Consider the following 25,660-nt stretch of genomic DNA (forward strand, 5'->3'; position numbering starts at 1 on the left):
CACTCTCAAATGGACAAACACTGAACCCAAAGAACCGACCACACGACAGACCATAAAATATCATGGGAAATGGCCACAAAAGGAGATCTCCGGAGACTGATCACCTACTCAGACCCAGACTAAAGCCCTAAATGTCTCACCCACTCCCCCCCGGATGTACCATATCCAAACCGGCAGACGCATTTAGATAGAAAGTTTGAGAGGAGGCCGCTACACCAGCCCCAGCACCCAAGGAGGAGAATAGACACCCAACTCACATTAATCAATTCATCAGCATTAGAACACCTACAGAGCTGGCTAGACTAGAACGGCGAGGAGCAATAATAACACTTACAAAGCACGTTAGAACAGCACAGGGAGCGCCCCACACAAACCAAACCCTGCCAGGCGTAGCCCTTTTGCCCACCCCAATGAAATTGGGAGGATTGGCGAGTGCCACATTCGGACAGATTTCTGAACTTCTGTTAACCTTCATACAACCGACAAACAAAAAACTCCGCATTTCTGCAGACTTATCTCACTCAAAAATCTCACACAACCATCTCTCGCGCAACAACCCGCACACAATTCACAACACCGCAACAACACATAAGCAACATCAACAGCACACGAGGACTGCCATCGATCCAATACTCGCACAGAAGCTCAGCACCCGGTGTATACCGAGTTGAAGCAGAACACCACTCCTCTCACTATCCTACATCCAACCTTCTCATTTGCAGATCCGCCAGAGCGCCTGGGGACCAACTCTATTTGTGACGGTGCGCGGTACAAATACCTTTAACATTTAACATACCTTGTGCTTCATCTGTGGCTCACCCACGAGCACGGACACCATAGCACCTACCCCCACTGGCCTCTTCATTGCTGCACTTGCACGTTCTGAATATTCACAAGGCATAGTAGGTTTGTCCTTTTTCCCCCTCCACTGTCTTTAATATTTCTGTGTATTTGAATGTGTCTCATTCCCATGTTCCCTCCCCGTTGGCCTGTGGGTGCTTTGAAACAGAATTTATTTACTGTGTAAGCGCCTAACAAGCAAACAATAAATAAAATAAGTAAAGAAAATATAGTACTGTACTGTCTTCGGTGAAAGGATTTACTTTCTCACATTATGCACAAATCCTGCTCTTTGGGTCCATGTAGGCTATTGGAGTGGAAAGACCAGGGAGAGTAGACCAAATGTGGCAGGCGTCTAGAAAGCTTATTTTAGGGTCTGCTTATTTGACACAAAATACGTTTGCTTTGTTTATTTTTACAGTTTCAAAGGTTTTTCTTCACATCATGAAGAACAATATGCAAGTCTGTGTCAAACAGTGACTATATGCAGCTGAACATTTCACAAACAATCTTACAGTGGGAGTGTTTAAATCTTGAAAACACACTAGACAACCCAGAGTGAGATCGTTTAGGTGCACATCACATAGTATTCTGATACTTTTAGAGCTTCCATTTATAATGGAGAAAATGCATCTACACTCATTCTCCTTTTGTACAGCATCCTTCTGCACAGATTTATTTCGTAATATTGTCGTGTTGGTTTATCATGTGACTTGTGTACTTCCTAACTTCAATCTACAAATCAGAGTATTATTTATAATTCAGGAAAGTCATACATTCACAAATAACTGCATCTTGCACTTTGATAACCGCTGGGAAAGAATGCGGTCAAGTGCCAAAATTGGTGACGGACCCAATCTTATCCTGGACAACTCATTCAGTTTCATAGTAACTGACCTGCCAAAATTGTCATTCCATAATATTTCGAAGTTGTTAGCCCCTATAAGTACTTTATAAATTAGGGGAAGCGCTTCAAGGGGCACAAGGAGTATAAACTAGTAGCGGTTGCCAATGATGTGTTAGTTTCTCCAACTGACCCGTTGTCCTCTCTAAAACACCTACAGTAGGAAATGAGGGAATATTCAAGTGTCTCAGCCTTTAGAATGAATGAGACAAAATCAGAATGGCTTGCTTTCTATCTCTCACTGGTGAAGCATAAGACTATTGCCAGAACGGTGGGATTGGCGTGGATCAACTCAAGGGTAGCGCTATCTGGGAGTTAATATTCCCCTGAAAGTGGGCAACTTATATACATTCAACTATGGTTCTCTCTTGGAAGCATGCAATGCAGAGATGGGACGGTAGAGGACGCTAACGGTTTTATGGTTAGGAAGTGTGAGTACATCCTACCTAGGATTTGATACCTGTTGCCAGCCCTCCCCACTTGTTTTCCGAATAGAGACCTTCTAGCATTAGATATGGCCATCATATAACATATAACCGGGAGGCGAAGGGCCAATAGTGGCGAAGAAAGCTCTCCTGGTGCCTGGTGGGTTGAAACTCAGGGAGGTGGGGGAGGTCTTGGATGCCTGACTGGGGTAGATTCTGCATGGCAGCACAGCTGCATATTTCTTTGCAGTGGACTTAAAGATGATTGCCAAAGCAACGGTGGGAAATGGCAGTGCTGTTGGTGGTAAATGTATCCAGTATCTAATATTGCTCCCCAAAACACACAGGCTTGGTTTACTACCGCTCTGTAACTCAATCTGTCTTGGATCTCCGGGACGTCATAGCAACTAGGGTTCACGTGCCAATTTGACAAACGAGATTTATTTCCCGGGAACCAGGCAGGAGCGTTGTTGGCAGTGGAAAAAGGGAGATTGTATAAAGCTATATGATTTATTTATTTATTTATTTCTTTATTAGAGGGAGGATCACATTGTTTCAAGATCGAAATATGAATTTGGCATCGAGGAGATTGGAAGATGGTAATATCTACTGCTCTAAGATTAATGCAGCAGCGGGCACACTGCCTTTAAAGGTTTTTGGACACTCACTTTAAGGGCTTAGAAGGTACGATTGGCTTAATTTCCCTCGGATATAAATGCAAGGGGCCTTGGAGTTCGTCACTCTGAGGGATTCCCAGGACAAGTGGTCGGGGGGGGGACAGGGCCAGGTGCTCCTCAATCTGCGGACAGCAAAGGGAGCTCGCCTCTGAACTGACTCACAGATGATGCCTGCTCCAGTGAGAGCGCCCACTGTGAGTAGCAATGTATAATCTAGACGCTGGGGGCAGGGGCTGTGCTCCGTGTGTGTGTTCGTGGGGGGGGGGGGGGTCTTGCTAGGTCCTCCAAACGTGTTTGTTGGTGGTATTGGGAACGTCATTGCCTGATGAAGGCTAATCGCACGCATCCTGCTTAGAGCAACGTCACCAATAGGGGCTGAGTGGAGGAGGGGACAGGCTCCACCTGTAAACCAGTGGTAGAACAGCTTTGCCTGGTAGTGGCGACGGAAAGGCCATCTGCAGAGGTTGAGGTGGGTCTCTCGAAGATCTAGCACATATGGCGTTTCGCTACTACATCACGTGGCGCAGGACAATTGAGATGAACCACGCGCCATTAGCTTCAGAGCTCTGCAACTATCTGACCCATACTGTGTGACGTTTGGTTCGGTGAGGAATCTGGACTAGTGTGTGGATAACCGAACCTCACTTTGTTTTCAAGTAGTTGGTGTGTATGCTGTGGGGATTAAGGGCCAAAACGTTGTTAGGGTTTTATAGACTGTTTTCTATTGATGGGCGTTTTGGATTTTCAGTAAAATTCAATTTCATATATGTTCCATTCTAGGGGTTTCTCAAAAGATGTCTAAAAAGTGTCCACTAGATGGCAGCGCTGACCTTGCTACACATTGTTTCCTGCATCAAATTGCAAACTAAAAACAAGATTTGCACTGTTATCCATTGGGCATTTGCAGGCATGTTCGTACCTGTGGATGAGCTCAACTGAAATAGGCCATACTATATGTTTCCCTTATTTATTTTGTGGAACTTGTATTTTAAAAAGAAATATTGAATTCCCAAAGCTGCAGAGCTGAAAACCTTCACGGTGAGAAAAGATCCAACTGGATTACTTGATAAAATTGCTCCTTGTATTCCAACGACCTCGAACACAAACGTGTCCATTTACGTTCTCTTGGATAAAAGGACCAAGGAAAGATGGCTTCTATTCTCATCACACAAAGCAAAATGAGTGTACAGTTTGGTTAGCAGAGTTATGTCTGTGATTTGGAATCCCAAATGCCCATCAAATTAAATATCCAGCTTCCTTTTTATGGTCCCAGCATCTATTTCTATATATGCACACTTTATATTGTGACCAAGGGCTTCAATATAATCTGTAGATATATTTATTTAAAAAAAGGCTGCTCCGTCCTTTGTCCTGCGTGCTGCTTTGAAAATGGATATACAGCTAAACCTGCCTCTGTTCCCCAGGCCCCTTCCCCTCCCGTGGCCCATTGCTTATATGAACATCGGGCAGGGTACGTTTTAGGGTTCTCTCCTCTTGCCTCGTGTCAGCCAACTGGAGCTCAGGAAGTCCTTATTTGATTCTTTGCATTTTTGGATGTGTAGTTTTTCTTTTGCATAAAGAAATGCAGGACTGCAAGTCTAAGGGCCTCATTACACGGATGGCGGTAAGGGTTTACCGGTACCAGTATTTTACCTGTACCGGTAAATCCTTACCGCCTTACTACGAGGTCCCTTTGCGGGTTGGGGAATTGAACGGCTGCTTTTTGCAGGCGTTAAAAACCAACCCGCAAAGGGACCAGTGGAGCTAATTGCGGTACCGTAATTAGCGCCTTCTCCATTCCCATAGAGCCCTATGGGTAAAAAATGGGAATGGGGAAGGGCAATGGTGGAAGGGGGAATTACCGCCCTGCAAACCTTGGAATGGGGCGGTAATTCCCCTTTCCACCAAGGCGGTGCCGGTATTTTACCGGCATGAACCATGGCGCTAATAGCGCCATGGTTCACCGCCATCCGTGTAATGAGGCCCTAAGAGTAAGAGGTAATAACGGCTGCATCAACCTAATAAGATTTATGTTACGTTACCTGTGGCGCCGGAAGCCAGTGGCGCAAAAGGTTGTGCACGGGGTTGTGCCGCTGTGCTATCTAGAGCACTAATGGAGCAGGGGAGTTGGGGGTCAGGGGGAGCGGGAGGACGGGGGCGGAGGTTGCTGCGTAGCGAGTGGAGGTTCGAGGGGGGAGGGGGGTCACGCACAGAAGGTTGCACCAGCAGGATGCAGCCTGTTCTGCTGAAATCCGCTGGTGCGACCTTTTGTGAGCGACCTGTGGACAAAGATCCTTAAAGGAATTATGCATAATGTACATGTAGAAATAAAATATCAATTTTAGTGCACACTGGAAAAGAGCTGTCTGTAAAGAAAAAAAAGAAATCTGATAAGCAAGGACTAGGCACTGATCAACATGACTTTGAAAATGTGTTAAAAACCTGGAGAAACACCGCCAAAAATGGAAAAACAAACACTGAAAACAGGAAACCTTATATAATGAGCATCAAAAGGTACTTTCATTACCCTTGCTTTGTTGAAGGCTGAGGTATAATTTTGTATGACAAAAAGCGCTACGAATTTCTTTGGAAAAAAAAAGACTACCTTTACAGGCTGCCATACATGTTGCCACTGGAAGTACCATAATCTAAAATTCAAATACAAAGCACATAATGTGTGCCGCATCTGATGTGTATAGTTCCTTTTCAGATGGTAACTTTAGTGTGGAAATATCTACCAAGGAGTCTGCCCTCGTCAGTTCCAAGGCCTCCCACTGTCTTAGTTCCCAGTACTTTGCCTGCAAAACTGCAGCCTCACCTCTCTAAGTTTCTTAGATGTAGTCAAAAATCTGTTAAATTAACTTAAAGAAGCCACCCTTGATGTGAGAACGCCAGTCTGCCTCAAAGGCAAATATTCAAGGATGGAAAGTGTTCAATGGTCTGACTAGAAGGTTCTGGATTAGGGTTGGACCACACTAGTACCCAAGTACAGGAGTGGTCGAGAGACGGCTTGATCTGCAGTGCAGTTAACACTTAGCTCAGATCTCATAGAAACCAGGAAGACCATTACGCTTCAAGTGAATTGTATTATCATACAGGGGCAAGCCATTTCATCTTGCATAGCCCCAAAGTTAGTCCCCATAAGGGGCTGCTATGCAACCCTTTGCCTGATAGGCTCAAATAGCCCAAGTAATCACCGGGCCACACACTGTCTTCTTAAAAGCAGCCTGACTCAAGAGAACCATTCTGTGAGAAACAAAACCAAAGGTAATCGGAGTCACGAGACTGCATGCCTTGTATCAAATCTTCCAAGGCCAATTTCTGGTCTTACCTTTTTTTGTATACTCTTTTTGACACCAGGCTTTTTGAACCCCAACCTCAGCATGTGAAAGATGCCCACTTCTTTCTGTGGAAACCAACTACTTCTGAATCTTCTATTCTCAATGCCATTTCAGAGGTCTCTATTATTCATGTAGTGGTCCTTTCCTGTAGCACAGTATTCTAGGGCTCGTGCAACACTGCATACTTTGGCAGAAAGCTACTCCAACCACTTCAGCACCACTGATAGACTACATGTGCCTTTTGTGGAGGAAATGTTCCTAAAAGTTGTAAGTCATCGATTTCCATTTAGAAGATGTCCCATTTGGGACCACTTTCCATTCTGAGGATCCAAATATCTATTTTATTAGAGTAGGGAAAAGTTCTTATTGCTGAGATCAGCCACATGGACCCCATCACATGCGTTCTGCAAACACTTCTCTATATAATATCAAGGCATACATTCATTTAAAAAAATGTGATTAGTAGATTCTGCTAATGAACATTGTATTGATTAGCAAACCTACGTTTTTGATTAGCAGTTATGTATTGATATTTTGAATGCTACTAGAGGTTATTTTTATGCATGACATCAAATGGGCAATACTGCATTTTTTGTACCGCTGAAGTAATAGCGAGATGCATGTCTGTAAATGTAAAGGTTAGCTGCATGAATGGACATACATTGATATGGCAACAAGGCTTTGAAAACAGTTTTCAGTGCAAGACTCTGTGCAGCCTGGTGCAGTCGGTGTTGCACAGGAAAGTGTCCATATATTGTATGCTTGACCCATCATTGGCTGCGCAAAGAGATATTTAGAAGTTTCATGAATCAAAAAATACACAATGTTAAAGGAAAGTCATAGTCATGAGAATAAGTACATAGTATGGTGTTGCGGCAGGCAAGTTAACTGCCAAATTCAGGTGTAAAAGATGGCCCTTGTGTGTCATTATTCTCAACTGTTTTCAATATAGCGTTCAGTACCACATTCGGGGAGGGGAGGGCAAGGCTGCTAACAGGCCTCAAGCCCAATCAAGGAAGACCCAAGTGAAGAATTCCAGCCCTGTGCACCCATGGAAGCAATATTTATCGCTTTTAGCACTCCGAGCTGCCATCTGGGGTGCAGATACTTTTTTTCTTCTTAAGGTAACCACACTTTGCTCAATTCTTGCTTTCCTTAACATATGGCAGTGATTGGAAAGAACTATATTCAGGACCTGCAGGTGGGCCAGGAGGTGTGCAGTGAGTGGGCAGAGGGGTGTTGAGGTGTGGCACTACAGTGGAGACTTGGCCTGGGGCACCATCTCCAAGGACCGGGCCAAGGCTGGGCAGAAGCACAGCTGGTTGGTATGTAATGAGGGTGGCTACTTGCAGATTCCTCTTGCGCTTCCGGCTTCTGGATTGGCCAGCTCTCTTCTGCAGGTGCTAATATTTAATGCAGTCATAATCGTAGAGCAAAGCAAACTCTGGAGGGTAACTAAGAGTGTATGGTATGGCAGCACATCTACACATGTACAGATGGGTGGAACCATTCAGCACTACTTTGCATACACATCTAGTTAGATTTCTGTATTCTTTAAGTAAGAGTTAACAAAGTAATAGACTAAGCAGGGTGCATGGCATAGTAGGCAGAGCATATCATAGTTTGCGGCCATCTCACTTTCAGAGTAGCTAGTAGAAAGCAACCGGGTGAAAAGATAGGATGATGAGGAGTTTGGGATCAGGTCATGGGTTGAACACCCGTTGCACAGATGTATCCAATCAGCAGGTCACAGAACTAGGTTTACCTTGAAAAGCATTAGGCTGTATGTTCATTTTCAGAAGTATTCACTCGCCAATATGATTCACCATCCCCAACAAAATGAAATATAGTGGTGACTATGAGATTTAGATACACTAATCTAAACTTTACTGAAAAATGTGGGAACAATGCAGCGTTTTACAGTAGCACTACTGTAATTCTGCATTAGGCAACTTCATTTGTTTAGGAATGGAATGGCAGCACTGCCCTTAAAATAAACAACATTAGAACCTACAGGTCTTTGCCAAATAGAATATAGTTAGCTTAATAAAAATGACTTCCCAATTCTGGTTTGCAATTATTTGAAAAATTAAGAACCTTACTTTGCTAACACTGCCACACAGGTTTTTGGCACTTTAAGAGTGAAGGAGGTGATACTGCTGCACTCTCCACATTAGCCCCTTTGAACGTGCAGTAAACGGAGAAAAGAGGATGGAGAGCCCCAAGGGCAAGCAAGGAATGCAGGCAGAGCTGTGGTCTGCATGAACAAGGTAATTTAAATAGCTATCTTTGCTACACAAGGGCCAGTTTAATTAGCAAATTGCTATACAACACTGCTTATTTTATGCCTTGATATAAAATATAACAGCAGGTGCTCAAATTGGTCAACGAGTCGTTTTTAATTATTGGCGTGCTCACTCACCTTGCCTAAGCGTTGTGCTGTACTTTATTATCTGCTGACAAGAGTAGGGTTAAGGTGGCGATGCTTGTACACATGGAAATTCTTCTCGTCTATGGTCACGTTGAGATTATTATGCTATAGTGAGAGAGTACTGATAAGCATATTTAGTTTGTGGATGAACACCAACATCTACATTTGTTTCTGCCACATATCTATATAACTCTCCATGTTTAGTCTGATATACCATTTATATGTAGGAATAATAGCAGAAAGCAGCAACAATAAGCATTTGCATCTGTTACCATGTGCTGCCCTACTGACCCTGTCTGCATTTCCTACCTGACCGTCCTCCGACCCATGCTGCTGCCGGACCGGTGTTAATTGCCTTCCTTTTGACCTACTAAGACCCTTGCCATTGTACCCTGTGACCTATTCAGACCCTTTGGTCGCCAGCTACTGCACTCTGTGACCTATTTAGACCCTCCTGGTCGTCTGCTAATGTACCCTGTGAGCTATCTAGACACTTTGGTCGCTAGCTACTGCACCCTGTGACCTATCTGAGACCCGTTTGGTCGCTTGTCACTGTACCCACACCATGTATTGGTACCTAACTACTCTCCTCCATCTACTGTACATTTACACTAGACGCTGGACTGGTCAACCTACACACCAACCAAGACACACATACTAGCACACGCAAGGTAACTATTACCCACACTTCACAGTTTAGCACCATGGCATCTGCAAACCCTTACCTGGATGATCCAGCACTCTGGATACGCCACTTTGCTACCAGACCATCACCCAACCAACCTTGTACTAATACTAATGGAAACCTTAGACTAAATTCCAGAACCACCCCACTTAAACAGCGCCCATACCTGAAGCTATATTATAGCTCTACCCTATCTTGCAACATTACCACAAATAACTACGCTCCTACCTCACCATGCTCGCACCACCCTAGCATTGTAACTAGAAATTCTAGATTAGGAGCCCGATTGTGGACTAAAAAACCCCAACCGTACGCCCACACTAGCAACAAACATCTGTGTAAGGACAACAACCTAGCCAATCTGGCCACTGATTCAGACAGTAAGCTAGCCCCATCCTTTCGCATGACCAACCCATACTACCACAAAAAACCCCTGCAAAAGACACATCCATCAAAGCAGCCTTGGTGAATGCTAGGTCTCTCCCTACCCATGCTTTGGACATCGCTGACTTCATAACTCATGAAAAGCTTGATCTCCTAGCAGTCACGGACAACCTGGCTTAATGCTGTCTCCGGCCCATCTCTGGCCCTTGCTATACCAAATGATTATGCTATTATTAGATGCGACAGAAACACCAATCAGACGAAGGGAGGCAGACTCGCCTTCATATTCAGAAATACCCTTGACATTAGAGTCATTCAGGACGTTCAAATCCCCTCTGCTGAATCCCTGTCCATCAAACTACCTCTATCACTTAAGCACACAGCAACAATGCACCTTATCTACCGACCACCAGGACCCATTTCTTCTTTTATAGAGGATATTGTATCACTCATAACCACTGACACTAAACCTAACTCGCAAACTATCCTACTCGGGATTTTAATCTTGGTTTTAACGACCCTAAGAATACTAACGCCCATGATCTAGCCAATACATTATCCGACTTGGGTCACTCCCACATTATTCATGAGCCTACACATATCAAAGGAAGAACACTGGACTGGCTCACTCACCTCAACTGCTCTATTGATCTCTTATCTAATGATCCTTGTATCTGGTCGGACCATCATAAAAGAACCTTTTCCATCAAAGCCAACACACAACACCCGGCCCCTATCATCGCTCCAGCACAAGAAACAAGAAAGACATTACACCTGATAAACTCCTACCGTTATTACTCCCCCTTCTGAACAACATTGATTCTGACTCTGACCCCACAGTCTTAGTGAATAGCTACAATCAGGCAATTCTCAAAGCACTGAACACCATCGCCCCCCTAAAATTGCAGAAATCCAAACCACAACGTCACCTGAATACATGGTTCACGCCGCAGCTAAGAGAACTACGCAAAACTAAGAGAACTGCAGAAGCACACTGGAAAAAGTGCCCTACAGTAACCAATAAGAATGAGCTAACCCTAGCATCCACTAGTTACAAAGAAGCCATCCTACTTGCTAAAAAAGACACCTACAACAAAAGGATTACGCAAGCGGAATCCAACACAAAAGAACTTTTCAAGATTCTAAAAGAATTAGAATCCCCTATTGCCCCTATTTACAAATGTGTCACAGACGCACTATGGTGCAGTAACATTCAGAAGGCCCTATTAGACAAAATAACTCGCCTACAATCAAAAATCAATGCAAAAAAATCCCTGCTACTCGCTGACCCGGACTACAAACAACTTCCTAACAAGTCACCTACCTTTAAGTCAACTAGTAAGCCATTCAGTTTCTCACCCCTCTCAATTTGGGAAGTAGAAAACATCATTAGGAAACTTAAACCATCAAATTGCCAAGGTGATGCCTGCCCTGCCCCGATCATCAAAGCAGCAGCACATGACCTGGCACAAATTATTACTAACCTCATCAATGCCTCCTTCAAATCGAGAGTAGTGCCTGATAACTTAAAAGACGCTTGGGTCATTCCCCTACTCAAAAAACCTGCTCTGGACCCAGCCAACCCGTCTAACTACAGGCCGATAACAACTGTACCTTTCTTATTAAAAATACTGGATAGAGCAGTTTATCTGCAAATACAGGCTTATCTAGAATCGAACAATCTCCTGGGACTAAGGCAATCCGGCTTCCGACCCAGACACGGCACGGAAACCGCACTAATAGATCTCACTAGCCAGATCCAAATCCTAAAAGACAACAGCAAACTTGCACTCCTCTTACTGCTTGACCTGTCAGCAGCTTTTGACTTGGTCAACCACCAAACACTCTGTCACCATTTGAAAACTGCAGCTCACTTTTCAGACGCAGCCACTACCTGGATCAGTTCCTTCTTGGCGAACAGAACCATGCGGGTCTTCTCTCCCACTGATTCAGCTGAACCTTCACCAGTACCTTGTGGAGTCCCGCAAGGCTCTTGTGTGTCCCCGACGCTCTATAATGTATTTACAAAGCCCCGCTTCTATATCCTTGACTATCTGGGTGTCACGTATACCAATTATGCGGACGACACCCAGATACTCATTCCTATCTCGGGTGACTACGAAACAGACAGCAAAACACTCAATGAAATATACTTACTTATACAAGCACGGATGGCACATCGTGGACTTTGTCTCAACGACGAAAAAATTGAGTTGATCATCCTTGGTACTCATGCCAAACAAAAAAATCTAAACTCTGCCTTCAAATCTTCACTATTGATGGTAATCTCATCTCCGTCTCAAACAACACAAAAACCCTAGGCATCTACATTGATGCCACCTTATCCTTCTCCAAACAAACCAATGCAGTAGCATCATCAGCCGCATACACCTGCAAATTGATCACTGCATGTAGGCCGTTCATCTCCACACCCAACTGCATTACTCTTGCTAGAGCATTAGTCTTGTCCAAAATAGACTATTGTAATGCCCTTTATTTAGGCACTAGCCACAAAAATATCAACACACTACAAGTAATGCAAAATAATGCCATCAGGGCTGCCCTCAACATCCCTAAAAAGTCACATATTTCTGAGACTAGACGTAATCTACATTGGCTCCCAGTAGAGCATAGAATATCCCTCAAAACATTGGCCCTCACACACAAAGCCAGGGCCAACCTTGCACCAGCCTACCTCACCAACCAACTTACACCACATACATCAAGACCACTCAGAGCAGCTCAAGCAAACACTATGTCTATACCGAGATTCAAACTCCTTAACTCGGGTGGAGCTAGCTTCCCTGTTCAAGCATCGAAATTATGGAATACACTGCCCGCCCTCCTTAGGTCAGAACCTTCCTTTAACCTATTCAAACGTAACACGAAGTGCTGGCTTCACAACATGGACACAACGGCAGCCTAAAATTCCCAGATCATGATCGACTGACTGCCCACTGCACATATTGTAAATAATTTATTTTATCTTAGATTATATTTTATCGGCAGCCTCCACTGCCTGCCACATGAACATTGCAATATGTATGTTTATATCTGTAATACTAATGTATGTATCTATCTGTAACCGTAACGTAACCTTTGTCTACTTCATTCAAATGTAACTGTAACCAGCTCTAACTTACGCGCCCGTATGCCCCCGGGCCTGGCTGCGCTTTACAAATAAATAAATACAAATACAAACAGTTTAAGTTCAACTTGTAAAATGACATCTGCACTCAAGTGAATTTTCTTAATATCTATGTATAATTCACAGATGTCTGCTTTAAAACTATTCCACTCTGGCTAGATAATCGTGAAAGCAATTGGCTGAAAATGTAATGCCTGAATTTTGGCTGAACTTCGACAAACTGTTCACTGTCGTAGCAACCAATCCTCGGTGCAGACCCTACAATCTAGATTTCTTTATCAATGGCAACTTCCTAATGTCAACTCAGCTATTAAACGGGGTAGCAAAGTGTTCCTCAGAAGTGAGGGAGCTTCATCAAGTTCACTTGGTTGGTAATGCTTTTTAAATTGCTATAGCAATTGATGTGATCTCGCCATCTCCAGTAGCCTCTACAATCATTTTGTATTTTAATCATTTGGTGAATGGTCTGGGAGCTCACCAAAGTCTTACTCTCATCCTCCATGGTTACAGAGGCACCTGTCTTTGCTAAACAAACGTAGACCATTGTAGTTTGTTTTAACATTTGTGTGAGCCTCTCTGCTGGGGATAAACATTGGCCAAATGACCTGTTCTACGTGATGTTTCCTACTTGGAAGGTCCTTCAACCACAATTTAGCTGACTGTAGCTTTCATAGAGAAGAATGAACGATATAAAAGTTGCAGGGAGCCCAAATTGTATTGTAGACCTAGACCTTAGTGGTAAACATCCCATATAAAGGGGTATTGGAGCCATGTTAGTTCTCACAGGGGCTCCCACATTTTTGTAAACCTCATGGCGTATTGAAAGGGGGTTTACATCCTTTTGTTTATATATATATATATATATATATATATATATATATATATATATATATATATATATATATATATATATATATATATATATATATATATATATTCGGGGGTGACTGTAGTGCATTTACCAGACTTAATACCGCTTGCACAGAATTTCTCCTATGCATTTCCCTCCCAGCAGAAATAATGACTGTGCTTCTTTCTCCACAGACCACAGCATACCCTTCTAAATTGTTCAACTGAACCTTTATAAGTTGACATCACCACATGCACGGAAGCATGGAATGAAACAAGTTTTCATCTGCATCACAGCAAATATTATTCAGCAAAATAAATGGGCAATTCTCTTTCATGAAGCAAACTTTATCTGCATCACAATTAATGCTATTCAGCAAGCATGCATGGATACCTCTTGTTTTCTCTTATGTCCACCAACAAACATCACATTGTTGTGTACCGAATGGACTCCTGCGAGTCTGTTCACATGAACAGTCAGTTGCAATTTAAAGGGGAATTGTCTTACTGAGAACACATGCAGGAGAAAACACTAATTCCTCCATACCACATAAGACGACGTAAGAACATAGAGGGAACACTGACACGTTCAACTCGATTGCATCTCCGGGTTTCAACGTATTCTGTTCTTGTCGTTATGAGCGAACACAGTTAAAGGAGCTGTTGTTCTGCACATTGAACAAGCACACACAGGGAATAACACGCCCCCCAAGGCTCATATTTTCAGATAACTAACAATTTCACTCTCGAGTTTTAAGACATTTGTATTCTTTTCTAGATGGAGGTCAACCAGTCTGTGCTAGGGGCAATGACCAACCCAGACTTGCCTTGTTCCATGCAGTCAAATATGACATATTCTCTGCCAAATTAAAATGGGGTTGGTTTGGATGGCATGAACAAACACTTAAACATGTGTGATCTTTAGATTTCAGGTGGAAACAAGAGTCTCGGCACAGTACCAAGTGTTCTAAACCTGAGAGACAGGCTGGGTATTCAGGGGCATGACCTCACTCAAGTTCTCATCAACCAGCAGTGTCTGAGACATCACCAGGAAAGATCCCCTAAAAAGCCCCTTTGCTTCTCTTTCAACCTTTATAAAACCTTAAGTCCTGCCTTTCCCTTACCTTATCTGAGGGGTCAGAAATGAGAGACAGACACAAAGTTGTAGGGTTCTCAACATTTGCCATGTTTATTAAAACAAAAAGGGTGGGATAAAGGCGTATCTATCTCTATCCTATTGAGAATGTTCCTACCTATGAAACTAAAACTAAAGCAAGGTAACCTTGTGTCCAAATTATATCTGACCTTGCCACTAACGTATACAAAAATATGTGCTTGGTAAATGTCTCTGGTTCCAACTGAACAAAAAGAGTGTGACAGTTCCAATGGGTAGTTCCACCAAAGGCAGTCCTTATATTCATGGGTTGACTCCCTTCGCCTGAACCAATCCAGGAAGTCTATTGGAAATATGTTCATCCAACAATGTTTTGGCCAAATGAATGAAAATGTCTCTTTCACAACAACATGTCGTCCTTGGATTAGTAAAGTAAAAATGTTTCATCTATAGAATACTGTTTGTCAGGCTAGCAAAACACATCTTTTCCACATTACACTTTGCTCAGGTTGGGAAACACCAAATACCTTTCATGTGATTATTCTTCTCCTGATATACTCCCCTTCCAGGAATTTCTCAACTCAATGCTTTGATATCCTGGTTTACTCTCTTGCCAGGAATATCTCCTTTTGACTCGCACAGATCTCCTGGTATGCTCTCCTGCCAGGCATCTCTTTTCAAAAAAGATCCTTGCATGATACTCTTATCAGGACTTCTTGTAATCTTCCTTCCACTTTAGTTCTTGCACAATCATATTTCTTCAATAACACACTTATTGACTTCAGTGACTACATTAACTTATTCCCCCCATGCAGACATTTCATATATGAGGGGTTTCTTTCAGTCTCTCTTGGCAATGCTTTTTCCAGATTTCCCCCAACTGACATCTCATATCAGGAGAACTGCATAACCTTTGTCTCTTTCTCTCTCGCAATTATTTTTGGCTTATGGCAACACTGGTTCCAAGTTTCCACCAAAGTACATCTCATGTCAGGAGAATTGCACCATGTTTGCATCTTTAATTCTGTCACAATGTCTTTGAGCTTATGGCAATGCTGGTTCCAAGTTTCTACCAAATGACATCTCATGTCAGGAGAATTGCACCATGTTTGCATGTTTGCATGTCTAATTCTCTCACAATGTCTTGATCTTATGGCAATGCTTGTTCCTCGTTTTCCCGAACTGAAATCTCATGTCAGGAGGATTGTACCATGTTTGCCTTCTCTTTTTAATTCGCTTTGGTCAATATTAAAAAATATCCTTCAAATACTCTTAATGTTTTCGCCTGTCCCGGGAGCCCTCTCAATCTCAGACCGACTCACTGTTATTCCGTGCTATTGCTGCAAGAGTCTATCGCAGGCCAACTTGCCTGTCTGAGCAGAGGTTTGTTTGGTTCCTGCATTGTCGTTTAATTCCTTCACCGCCAGCACGGTTCTGCAGGGTCTCGCCTTTCCTGACCTCATTGCGCTTCATTCACCTTTCATCTAGAGGAGTCTCCCTTCTGCAGTGTAGAACACTGCCAACCTGCTGCAGGCAAACGTTTACCGCTCTCTCTGTGGCTCGTCTCCTTTTAACTGCCCTTGCTACTGATCTCGCTTCCCGCTCCGCGTACTGTGCAGCATTTCTCCTTGCTTCCTTCTCGATTCTTCAGCTGCATGGAACTTTCGGGTTTAATTGTCTTGCGCAGCTGATTCAGCTTTGGACAACCAGACTGCACTTAACGCTTAGTCATATTTCCTCCCCCTTCTTCTTCGTCTTGGTAACCTGGTTGTTATGGGAATTAGAGTCCATATATGTATAGAGTTCTTAAGGCGATATGGTTTAAAATATTTGTTGGAGTAGAGATTGTGAGAATCAGGAGAGTTTATGTGAACATTATGTGTATTGGAGTTTTGCTCAGAACTCCTATCCAAATAATAATCTTTATAATCAAGGGATGTTGAATGTAAACCATTCATACCTGAGGGGTAAAGGTTATTCCGCTGAGGAGGTTTATCATATACAGTAGTTTGGACTTTAACAGGGGAAGGATCTGCAAAATGACAACATGCCATCAAGTATTTAGGGATTATAGGGTCTTCCTCTTCACATAGAGAAGAGTACCGCCTCTCTCCTACCGAAGTCCTCACATCTCCATGACAGCCGTCTCCTCTCATGTGATCCTCCCTCATATTAACACCCCCAGAGTCAGGATCAGGATCCTGGTCACATGGGAGGAGACTTTGGGCTGGGGATCAGTGATGACTCTGCATAATTCATCACCCTTCATACTATTCCTATATGTTAAAGCCAGCCCATTTGTTGAGCCACTTCAACAGGGCCTCTCTTGTCACATATCACACGACACCCTCTGTAGGGTTTGCTTTTCTGTTTGCAACCTGCAACCTAATATGACAAATAAATGAAGTCATCTTGCCAACATTATTTTCTTCTGCCCCAGAAAAATGAGTTTCATTGCTGGTTTTCTCTAATCAACAGTAACCATTGCCTTGCATCTTATATCATGTATCTTAAATTATACAAAACGCGTTTTCCATTACATTAGAATGCCTCAATTCCAGTGTGTCTTTCCTTCTCTACAATCATTAACCCAGTAGTGCTAGTGAGGCTCTCTTTTACAACCTGTTAGAAACTCAAACTACTCCTGGGTATCTTCTTAAGTACCTCCCTTTAATTTGATATAAGACCACCTCCTCCATGAAAGCACCTAGCCCCCTTGGCCAACTGACCCCCTTTTCCTAGATCATCCTCCTTAACTCGAAAGACATGCAGAATAATAGCGCAATGTCCTCTGCCCAATCCAGCAGCTCGTTCACTTAATCTATTACCAGTGTCAGTACAGTAATTCTCATATGCAGTCTGGTTAAAGTTAGCTACCTGTGTTCAAGGTTAATGCCACCTGCGTTTCCATGGTGATCATGTTAAGATTAGTTTGTATCACGTTTTCAACTCAAATATACCCAACAGTATGGAATGCCACCGCTGCCAGCCTTGATACGAACATATTATGCCAACCTAACGACATTTCTACATGAGCATAATAAAAGGGTTCACTGTGGCACAATTCCTGTGGTAATGTTCTAAAGTCACACATCTGTTGGAAATTCATGAATACGCATACTTTCCAAAGGAGGCATTGTACAGCAAGACTGCTGAGCATGTATGTTCAGAGTGTAGCATTTTACATTGTTGATCCCAATTAAGATGCTATTGAAATGGCCAGTGGCAATAATGCAGAACACTGCCAATAAATGAATGCTGCAAAATGTATTATTTTCTGCGAATTCTTTTGGATCAATCTATTGTTCTTTGGTTAACTAAAGTGCTTTGACATTATTTGCGACCAACTGTACTAAATGCATTACAGTTTTGTTGTTCAAATAGAAGGTAAAGTTGTTTGCGTTTCATGGAGGGTAGTGCTGAAGGATCTTGCTTGCATAAGAATTAATTACATTTTATATCTTTTTTTTTTAGATGCACTATCATTGGAGAAGGATAATGAGACATTGTCATTTGGACCCATCATCCTACAGAGCAGAACTACACCAAAAGCCTTAACGAACACCACAATAAACAGGCCTGAGAATAATGCTCACCCTACATTATTTCCTTCAGAGACTCCACCACTTCCTGATACAACATTGATTGACTTGGGAATCATGAATAGTTCATTAGAAGACAATGTTTTAACGCGAACGCCCTTAACAGTTTTGAATGAGCCGTTTTCAAATACAAAGGAAGTTATGGGCTCAACTTCTGATGTGGATTTCCCTTCATCCCATAGTTCTCCTGCAATGGTCTACGATTCTGTGACACAGAGGGAAACCACAGATGTGGCACATCTAGTCCTTTGGTCCGCTTCATCCCCTTTGGAGATAAATGGTAACATTTTGACCACATTTGTTGATCAAGGCACTACGTCTGTGAAATCCATGCCTTTGACTCCTAATGAAACTGTTCTTCCATTAAGTTTCCATACACTTCTGAATCATGCAAGTACACCAGAATTATTAGCACAGTACTCTTCTGCCGAGAAGACGCTTGCAGTAATGGAAAGTATACATTCCTCAGAGCTTTTGCCTTTTGAAGAATCTACTCAACTTTTGCCTTTGGGTATGCTGTCCAGTGATGCTCTGTCCACACGAAGCACTGTGGTACAAGTTTCAGGAATATATTCTGAGGCCTATACTGGAACAATTGTGGACAGCACATTTCTAACAATGTTTGATTCCAGTAGTTTTTCGGTGACCGAGGAGCCCACCAAGGGTGTTTCTTTATCAGGCACAGATGCTGTCTTTTTTTCAACAAGTCTTCCATTTTTGTCCTCCACTGTTCTGTCTAGTGAGGACTTGGTAAGCCCTAATCATTTGTTTACATCTTCTGTGGTTCTTGAAATCACTAGGAGTACAACACCGCATTTGCCTGACAGTTCAGACATGTCAAGCCAAATGGACATCTTGACGGAGTTTGCAAGCCCAGTGCCTTCAGTTAGACCCCGCACTTCATGTGCGCACTGTGACTACACCTTAGTTCCGTCACCTCTTGTCCTCTCCACTGAATACATGCAAAACCTCTGGAGTTCAGAGGATTACCCTGAGGTATTGACATTCACCGCTTTCCTCGCAGGAAGCTTTACCCTGCCAACCAATCTCTTCACCAACATGCACGGACCAGAGGAATCCTCTTTGGATGTATACAACACAGCTTTCTCATCCATACATCTAGTTGGATATTCTACACGTTTTATGGAGGACCTAGAGGCCACGACAGGGTTTTCAAGTATGAATGATGCCAATTTATTCAGTAGCATACCCACAACACTCGCACCTGATGACAGTCAGTCACCACTAGAAACACAGATTAATTTAATGACTGTCAATGTCTCACTTCCTGATACTGAGTCCTACTATTTAGCGCCTAGTCTCACAGCACAACTCTCTTTGGGAATTTTTAGTATAGACCTTCCCTCGCCTTTTGAAACCTCAACAAACATGTCTGTATCTAGAGAGGCCTTTGGACAAACAAGTCTACTTGAAGCTCCAGCATTTAAGCACACTCAGTCTGTACTAGATTCTGGTACACTATCCACAAGTATTTCAGTAGATGAAACATTTGAGGCTTCAGGTCTTGTTTTAAGTCTCATATCAACATGGTACACTTTTGAAACTAGTAGCTTGTCATCTCCGGCTTATGATCCATCGTATTATTCCTTGCTGCAAAGCATGTCATCATCATTATGGCCTCAGGAGCTGGCCACGGTGCTTAATCCATCTGAATTGTTTGCCAACCATTCCAGTGTCACATCTTCTGGAATAGCTGGTATTCCTAGCTCCATGGTGGACCTTTCGCTGGTAACACCTTGGCAAACGTCACATTTTGAGTTTCCTGTGTCTGACATACCAAGTACCAGCGCTTTTGAAGACTGGCCAACATCAGATTTCTACTTTGGAACCTCTGTTGTATCAGAAGTTTTGAATACCCCTGAGACGCTGCTTTCCTTAACTTCTTATGAAGCAACCTCTTCCTTAGAGACATCATTATTACAGACTTTATTTTTCTCATTTCCAGAAACCAGCACAACATTGTTGTTCCCTGCTTCTAATCCGCCTTTCATAAGCAGCACTGTGTCGATTCATGAAGAAATCCTGGCCTCATCATTTGACCAATTCCCACCAACCCCGACTTTAACGCCATCCTTACCTATTCTATCAAGTTTTCAAGCTTCAAGCATTGGCTCAGAGTTTGAGATTAACCCTTCTATTTATTCATCACATTTCCCCCAGACTGTCACAGGCATTATACCACTAGAGTCTAGTGTAAATGAGCAACTTGTGTCTTCAGTGGATGTGGACATTGTCCCATCTCTGACAAGGTCTATTGATGCAAGTAAATCAGTAGTAATAATGCCAACTACACCAACATTTTCTCCTACACCATTGTCCCCATCATCATCATTGCCTACACCTGCAACTTTGTCATCCATCCAAATCCCTCTTTCATCCATCCAAATCCCTCTTTCATCCAGCCAAATCTCTCTTTCATCCAGCCAAATCTCTCTTTTGTCCACCCCTGGCCCTCTTTTGTCCACCCCTGGCCCTCTTTTGTCCACCCCTGGCCCTCTTTTGTCCACCCCTGGCTCTGTTTCGTCCACCACTGGCTCTGTTTTGTCCACCCCTAGCTCTGTTTCCACCTCTGCCCCCCTTTCGTCCACCTCTGCCCCCCTTTCGTCCACCTCTGCCCCCCTTTCTTCCACCCCTGCCCCTCTGTCATCTACCCCAACACTTTTATCATCCACCCCTGTGGCTTCGTTCCCTACACCAACAACATTGGAAACGTCATCATCGAAAGCAACTTCGCCACCAGCATCGTCAACAATATCGGCACCAGAATCCAAAACATCAACTGAAATCACCACTTCAAAAACTGGTATAACGGAGAAAACTACAGATACTACTCCAACTACAGCTCAGTCTACTACTCGCATACTCGGAACAACTGGACGCACAACTCTGGTGCCCACATCTAAAATATCTGCTGCATCTACCACTACACCAGCCATAATAGTTCCACCCACCGTGCCAGCTACCAGGCAGCCATTAGTGTGTGACATCAATGCAACTGATGCTTACTTAGTAACAGCAGGTAAAGTTAACTCTATCTTTGCCTAATTGTACCTCAGCATGTGAAAGATTTAATTGGGGTCACTCTTCAGATGTTTTGTAGAAATAGTTTTCCCAGTAACAAAGGGATTATTTTGCATGCCTAATCGAGAATATGTGCTGTCGCTATTGCACTGGTCTTGAATGTTGAAAAGTGGTACATATTTTCAGAGACCAGTCTTTATTTGTATGAAATATTTTTTGATTTTCCTTTTACACATATTAACTTAAACAAATTGCATAGAACATATATTCATGAATTCACAACCCAGAGTGCTCATCTGGCCTCTCTCATTCCCCACCCGTTCTCCCTTAATTACATCCTGTGGTTCATCCTTCGCTTCTCAATTATTTCAGATTTATGTATAGAGTAACAAACTGTCCGGCTTTCAAATTCCACCATGTTCTTGGGAACATTTTTAATAGTTTGTATGTTTTCTTTCAACCCACCTCAAGTCGATCTTATCCACTTTATCCATATTGTGTAGTGTTTTGTATGGCTCCCACTTGAACTATAAAACCTTTCTTCTAATGCACATCATTGGTCTATCCTTCCCTCTATATTGACATGCCATGGACCCCCCTCTAATCCCCTTTTTGCTGCAATGTCCCTGTTGGGCACTATCATGGCAGGTGTGACAAGTTTCCTGGACGATGACGTGCTGTCAGACTTCCCAAATGTGTAGAAGAACCAACCTAGGGCAACTTTGGATTTGGTGTCCAATTGTCCTTGATATTATTGTCATTATTCTTGACCAGTAGGATTGTCTCTTCAGGCAAGTCCAAATCGTGTCTATGAAGGTTCCCTCTGCTATTTTGCATCAGATACAGTTTAAATCTGGGGCTCTCCCCTTGCAATAGAAGCCCTCCCTGGTATACTAAATTCTATGAAGGATCTTATGCTGTACAAGGAAAAGCCTGCTGGCAATAATAGCATCTCTAGTTACTAGTTGGGCTTCCATCCAATCCTCAAGTGTGCCCAGTTCTGTCTGCCATTTCCTTTTTAGTTTTGTTAGTGGGGGTGAGGTGAAACTGTTAATGGCTTGGAATAGTGTAGTGATTGCCTTCTCTTTGAGTTCCTCTGTTAACAAATCTACCTCTGGTGGTGTGTTCAGAGAAATCCCAATTGTCTTTAAATTGGGAGTTCATGAAATTCCTTAGACGTATGTACGAGTAGGTTGCGTTATTCATCCGGTTACATTCGTCTAGTAGTAATCGAAAGGATACCAAATCCATCTGTTGAATAATGTCTCCTACTCTTCCTATCCCCTTAGCTATCCAGCCTAACTGGTTGCCTAGTTTCTTGATTTGTTATTTCTGGGTTTCCCCAAAGTGGTGACTCCAGTGTGACTTTCCCTCACATCCCATTGCTCGAGCCACTTCCCTTCTTATCTCAATTGTTCTCTGCCCTGCTGATGCTAATAATTTCCATACAGTATTTGTAAGTAGGGTGGTCCTTCATCCGTTCTAGTTTTGTTTTGGCTGTGTTTGTTCCCCTGAATATTCATTTGTTCATTGCCACTATTTGCTGAGTGTTGAATTATGTCAGCGCTAGATAGTGAATTACTAGACTTCAAGCGTCAATTTTGGATTCCATTGTCCCGATTTAATTTTCCCAGACCAATATTACTCTGCGCTCCCCTTGATAGACTGAGAGCTTGCAATTCACATGTTCACCTCTGAGAGGTATTTTTGAATTTTAGATTTTTCAATTGCACCCACAGCTTCTTAAATAAGGAGTGTGCCGTACTGTTAGAATCAGAGAAATGCCCCAAACGAGACCCTCCTTCTTTTCTTTGTGTTGAGCCAGAAATCATAAAGGACATGTTCCCAACACTTCCCTTTATTTGTTCAGATTCCTCTCCAAAACCACCTAATGTTCTGTTTCTCAAACCTGTCGATTCTGTTTCCAAACCACCACCAGCCTCCCTCTCTTCCCTTTGTATCTGACCCATCATAGGCGTTGGTTCTATTTGAGAGCTTACATTTTGTTTGCTTCTACTGATATTAGTGGTTTTCTTCAGAAGGTCTGCCAAACTAACATTTGTGTTAAAGTTTATGTACAAAGCCTGGACATCATTTACAAATGCCCCTTTATCATGACTCCCTTTCCTGGTCTTATCCACCAAAATGTTCGTTTCCCCAACTTTCCAACTCATGTTGGTACTTTCATTTAAATGTGAACTACTGTTTGTAAACCTACTAATCACTGGCGCTATTAAGAATGGTGACATAGCTCTGTCATGACCCATTCTACTAGAAGCATGGCTACATCCTGCTGCTGAAACCAAACTATTTACTAAACAGCTTTAGAAGCACTTTCCCCAACAATGATACCACAGCCAATAACCCCTTTCCCCTCAACCAAAGGAGGAATCGCTGATTCACGTCTAAGGGACTCCGAGCTAAACTTGGATGTGCTGCCCTGTGAAAAAACACCAAAATCCCCGCGGAGGTAGCTTTTTCACATTTCCCCTTACCATTCGTCAGTAAAGCCTCCAAATCCCATCTCTTTTCCAGAACTCCTATTCATAAGTTCCAAGTCCTCAGACTCCTATGTCTGTGAATTGGTCACCACGACAAGCAATGCCAACCGTGTCTTCCCCTTCTGAAAAGCTGTCATATGACTCTTTTCTGTTTTTGCCTTGGTCATAAATCCTTGTAGTAACACAAATTTAGAGACGGGTATGTTCACTCCTGTCCCCATATTCGCCACCGCCTCCTTGATGGAGAGATTTCTAAAAAAGGCTTTAATGATTTTTTATTTATTTGATGATTACCCAATGGGGCTGCTATCTCCTTCACCGAATCCTGACCTCCTGTGAGAATCTGTACTCTACTTTCACTAGGCAATTCATCAGCCCCTTGCTTTTGAGGTTCAGATGGCGTACACTCCCGCACATGTCTCATAGATGACACATTTTCCGCTATAAGGAGTGCCTCTTTCTCTTATTCAGTCAAATTATAATTTGTTATGTCTGTCATATGATCTCCTTCTTGGGAACAATATTGACTCTGACCCGAGTTTTGAAGGATCAACATCGCTTGGGTCGAGTCCGATATTTCTTGCGTTTGTGGGTCCACTTCTGTTGACAGATCTTAAAATGTCCTCATTAGGAACCTCCTCCAGATGCCTCTGAATTTGCCCCAGAACAATAGTATGAGCTGCACCTCACTTTTCATACCTTCATACAACGTCGCAAATGATGACAACATATAATTCAAGGCTGTCAAAGCTTTTTCAGCAATCTCGGGTTTCCTTTTTCAGTAATCTCGGGTTTCAATGCAGCCCTCCCAACGAAGGGTGAGTCATGATTTTGTGAGGTCAGATTACTCGATAATTGTTTACTTTTTTTGGGTTGGGGCTAGATCTAAAAGAGAAAACAGTTAGAGCAGACTCCAAAAGTTCCTCTTCACTCGCTAAGGAAAACAACTGAGACTTAGAGGTACGTACCTCATCCTATCCATACCAGAAGTGTCCCTGTTATTATCCAACAGTAGATCTCTACTACCATCAATCATAAGTGAATTATTCAAATTCAAATATGATCCCCTTGCAGGACTACCCTGCAATAGAACTCGGATATGAACAGGACCCACCCCCATCTTCAAACTTTGTGCTGTTGGCTGGGGCAGAGTCACATTTACTTTTTTACATGGAGATGGGGAGTAATGGTAGATTCTTTGCCGTTTTGAAAATCTCTTCTGCAATTGTGTTTTCTGAAACAAAAAAGAGGCTTTGAATACATATCAGTCTCAGTAGCAAAGGGGGGGGGAAGAAAAACTGTACTTACTGTTTGCGGTCAACACCCCAAACACCCCACAACTGTGCATGACTTAACACACGATTGCATGCGCGTTTTGCTCTAGAACACAGCTTTTAACTCCCAGCTGACTCCAGTCACCCGTGAAACATGGCAAACGCGCGAAAGAATGCTGAGCGAATCTGTCATCACTGTGCCACCCGTAACTGCACCGACGTCGCCAATTATGGCGCGGTGCAGTGATCACATAGATCACCCCCCCCCCGCAATACTCCAGCCCCCACCCCACTTAACCTTACTGTGGCGCACTCCTGTGTGCGCGCCGACTCCCTTGTATCCCTGTAGCGTCAGTTCCTTCCACTTACGTGGGGCGGTGCTGACGCTTCTGGGTCAATTTTTTAAATGTTTTTTTTCTTTTTCCTGTCCCCCGCTTACCGTA

At 43.0% G+C, this 25,660-nt stretch overlaps 1 protein-coding gene across 2 annotated transcripts in view; it reads left to right on the plus strand.

Annotated features, from left to right (window-relative positions):
* Window positions 1-25,660, plus strand: part of KIAA1549 (KIAA1549 ortholog) — a 644,398-nt gene that overhangs the window by 161,129 nt on the left and 457,609 nt on the right. For both annotated transcript variants that reach the window (XM_069628735.1, XM_069628736.1), the window contains one exon: window positions 18,273-21,440. In XM_069628735.1, the coding sequence (XP_069484836.1) occupies window positions 18,273-21,440 (3,168 nt within the window). The remainder of the gene's footprint in view (window positions 1-18,272; window positions 21,441-25,660) is intronic.

The sequence above is a fragment of the Ambystoma mexicanum genome, chromosome 12 (assembly GCF_040938575.1).
Source record: "Ambystoma mexicanum isolate Mex_15411 chromosome 12, UKY_AmexF1_1, whole genome shotgun sequence".
Lineage (NCBI taxonomy): Eukaryota > Metazoa > Chordata > Amphibia > Caudata > Ambystomatidae > Ambystoma > Ambystoma mexicanum.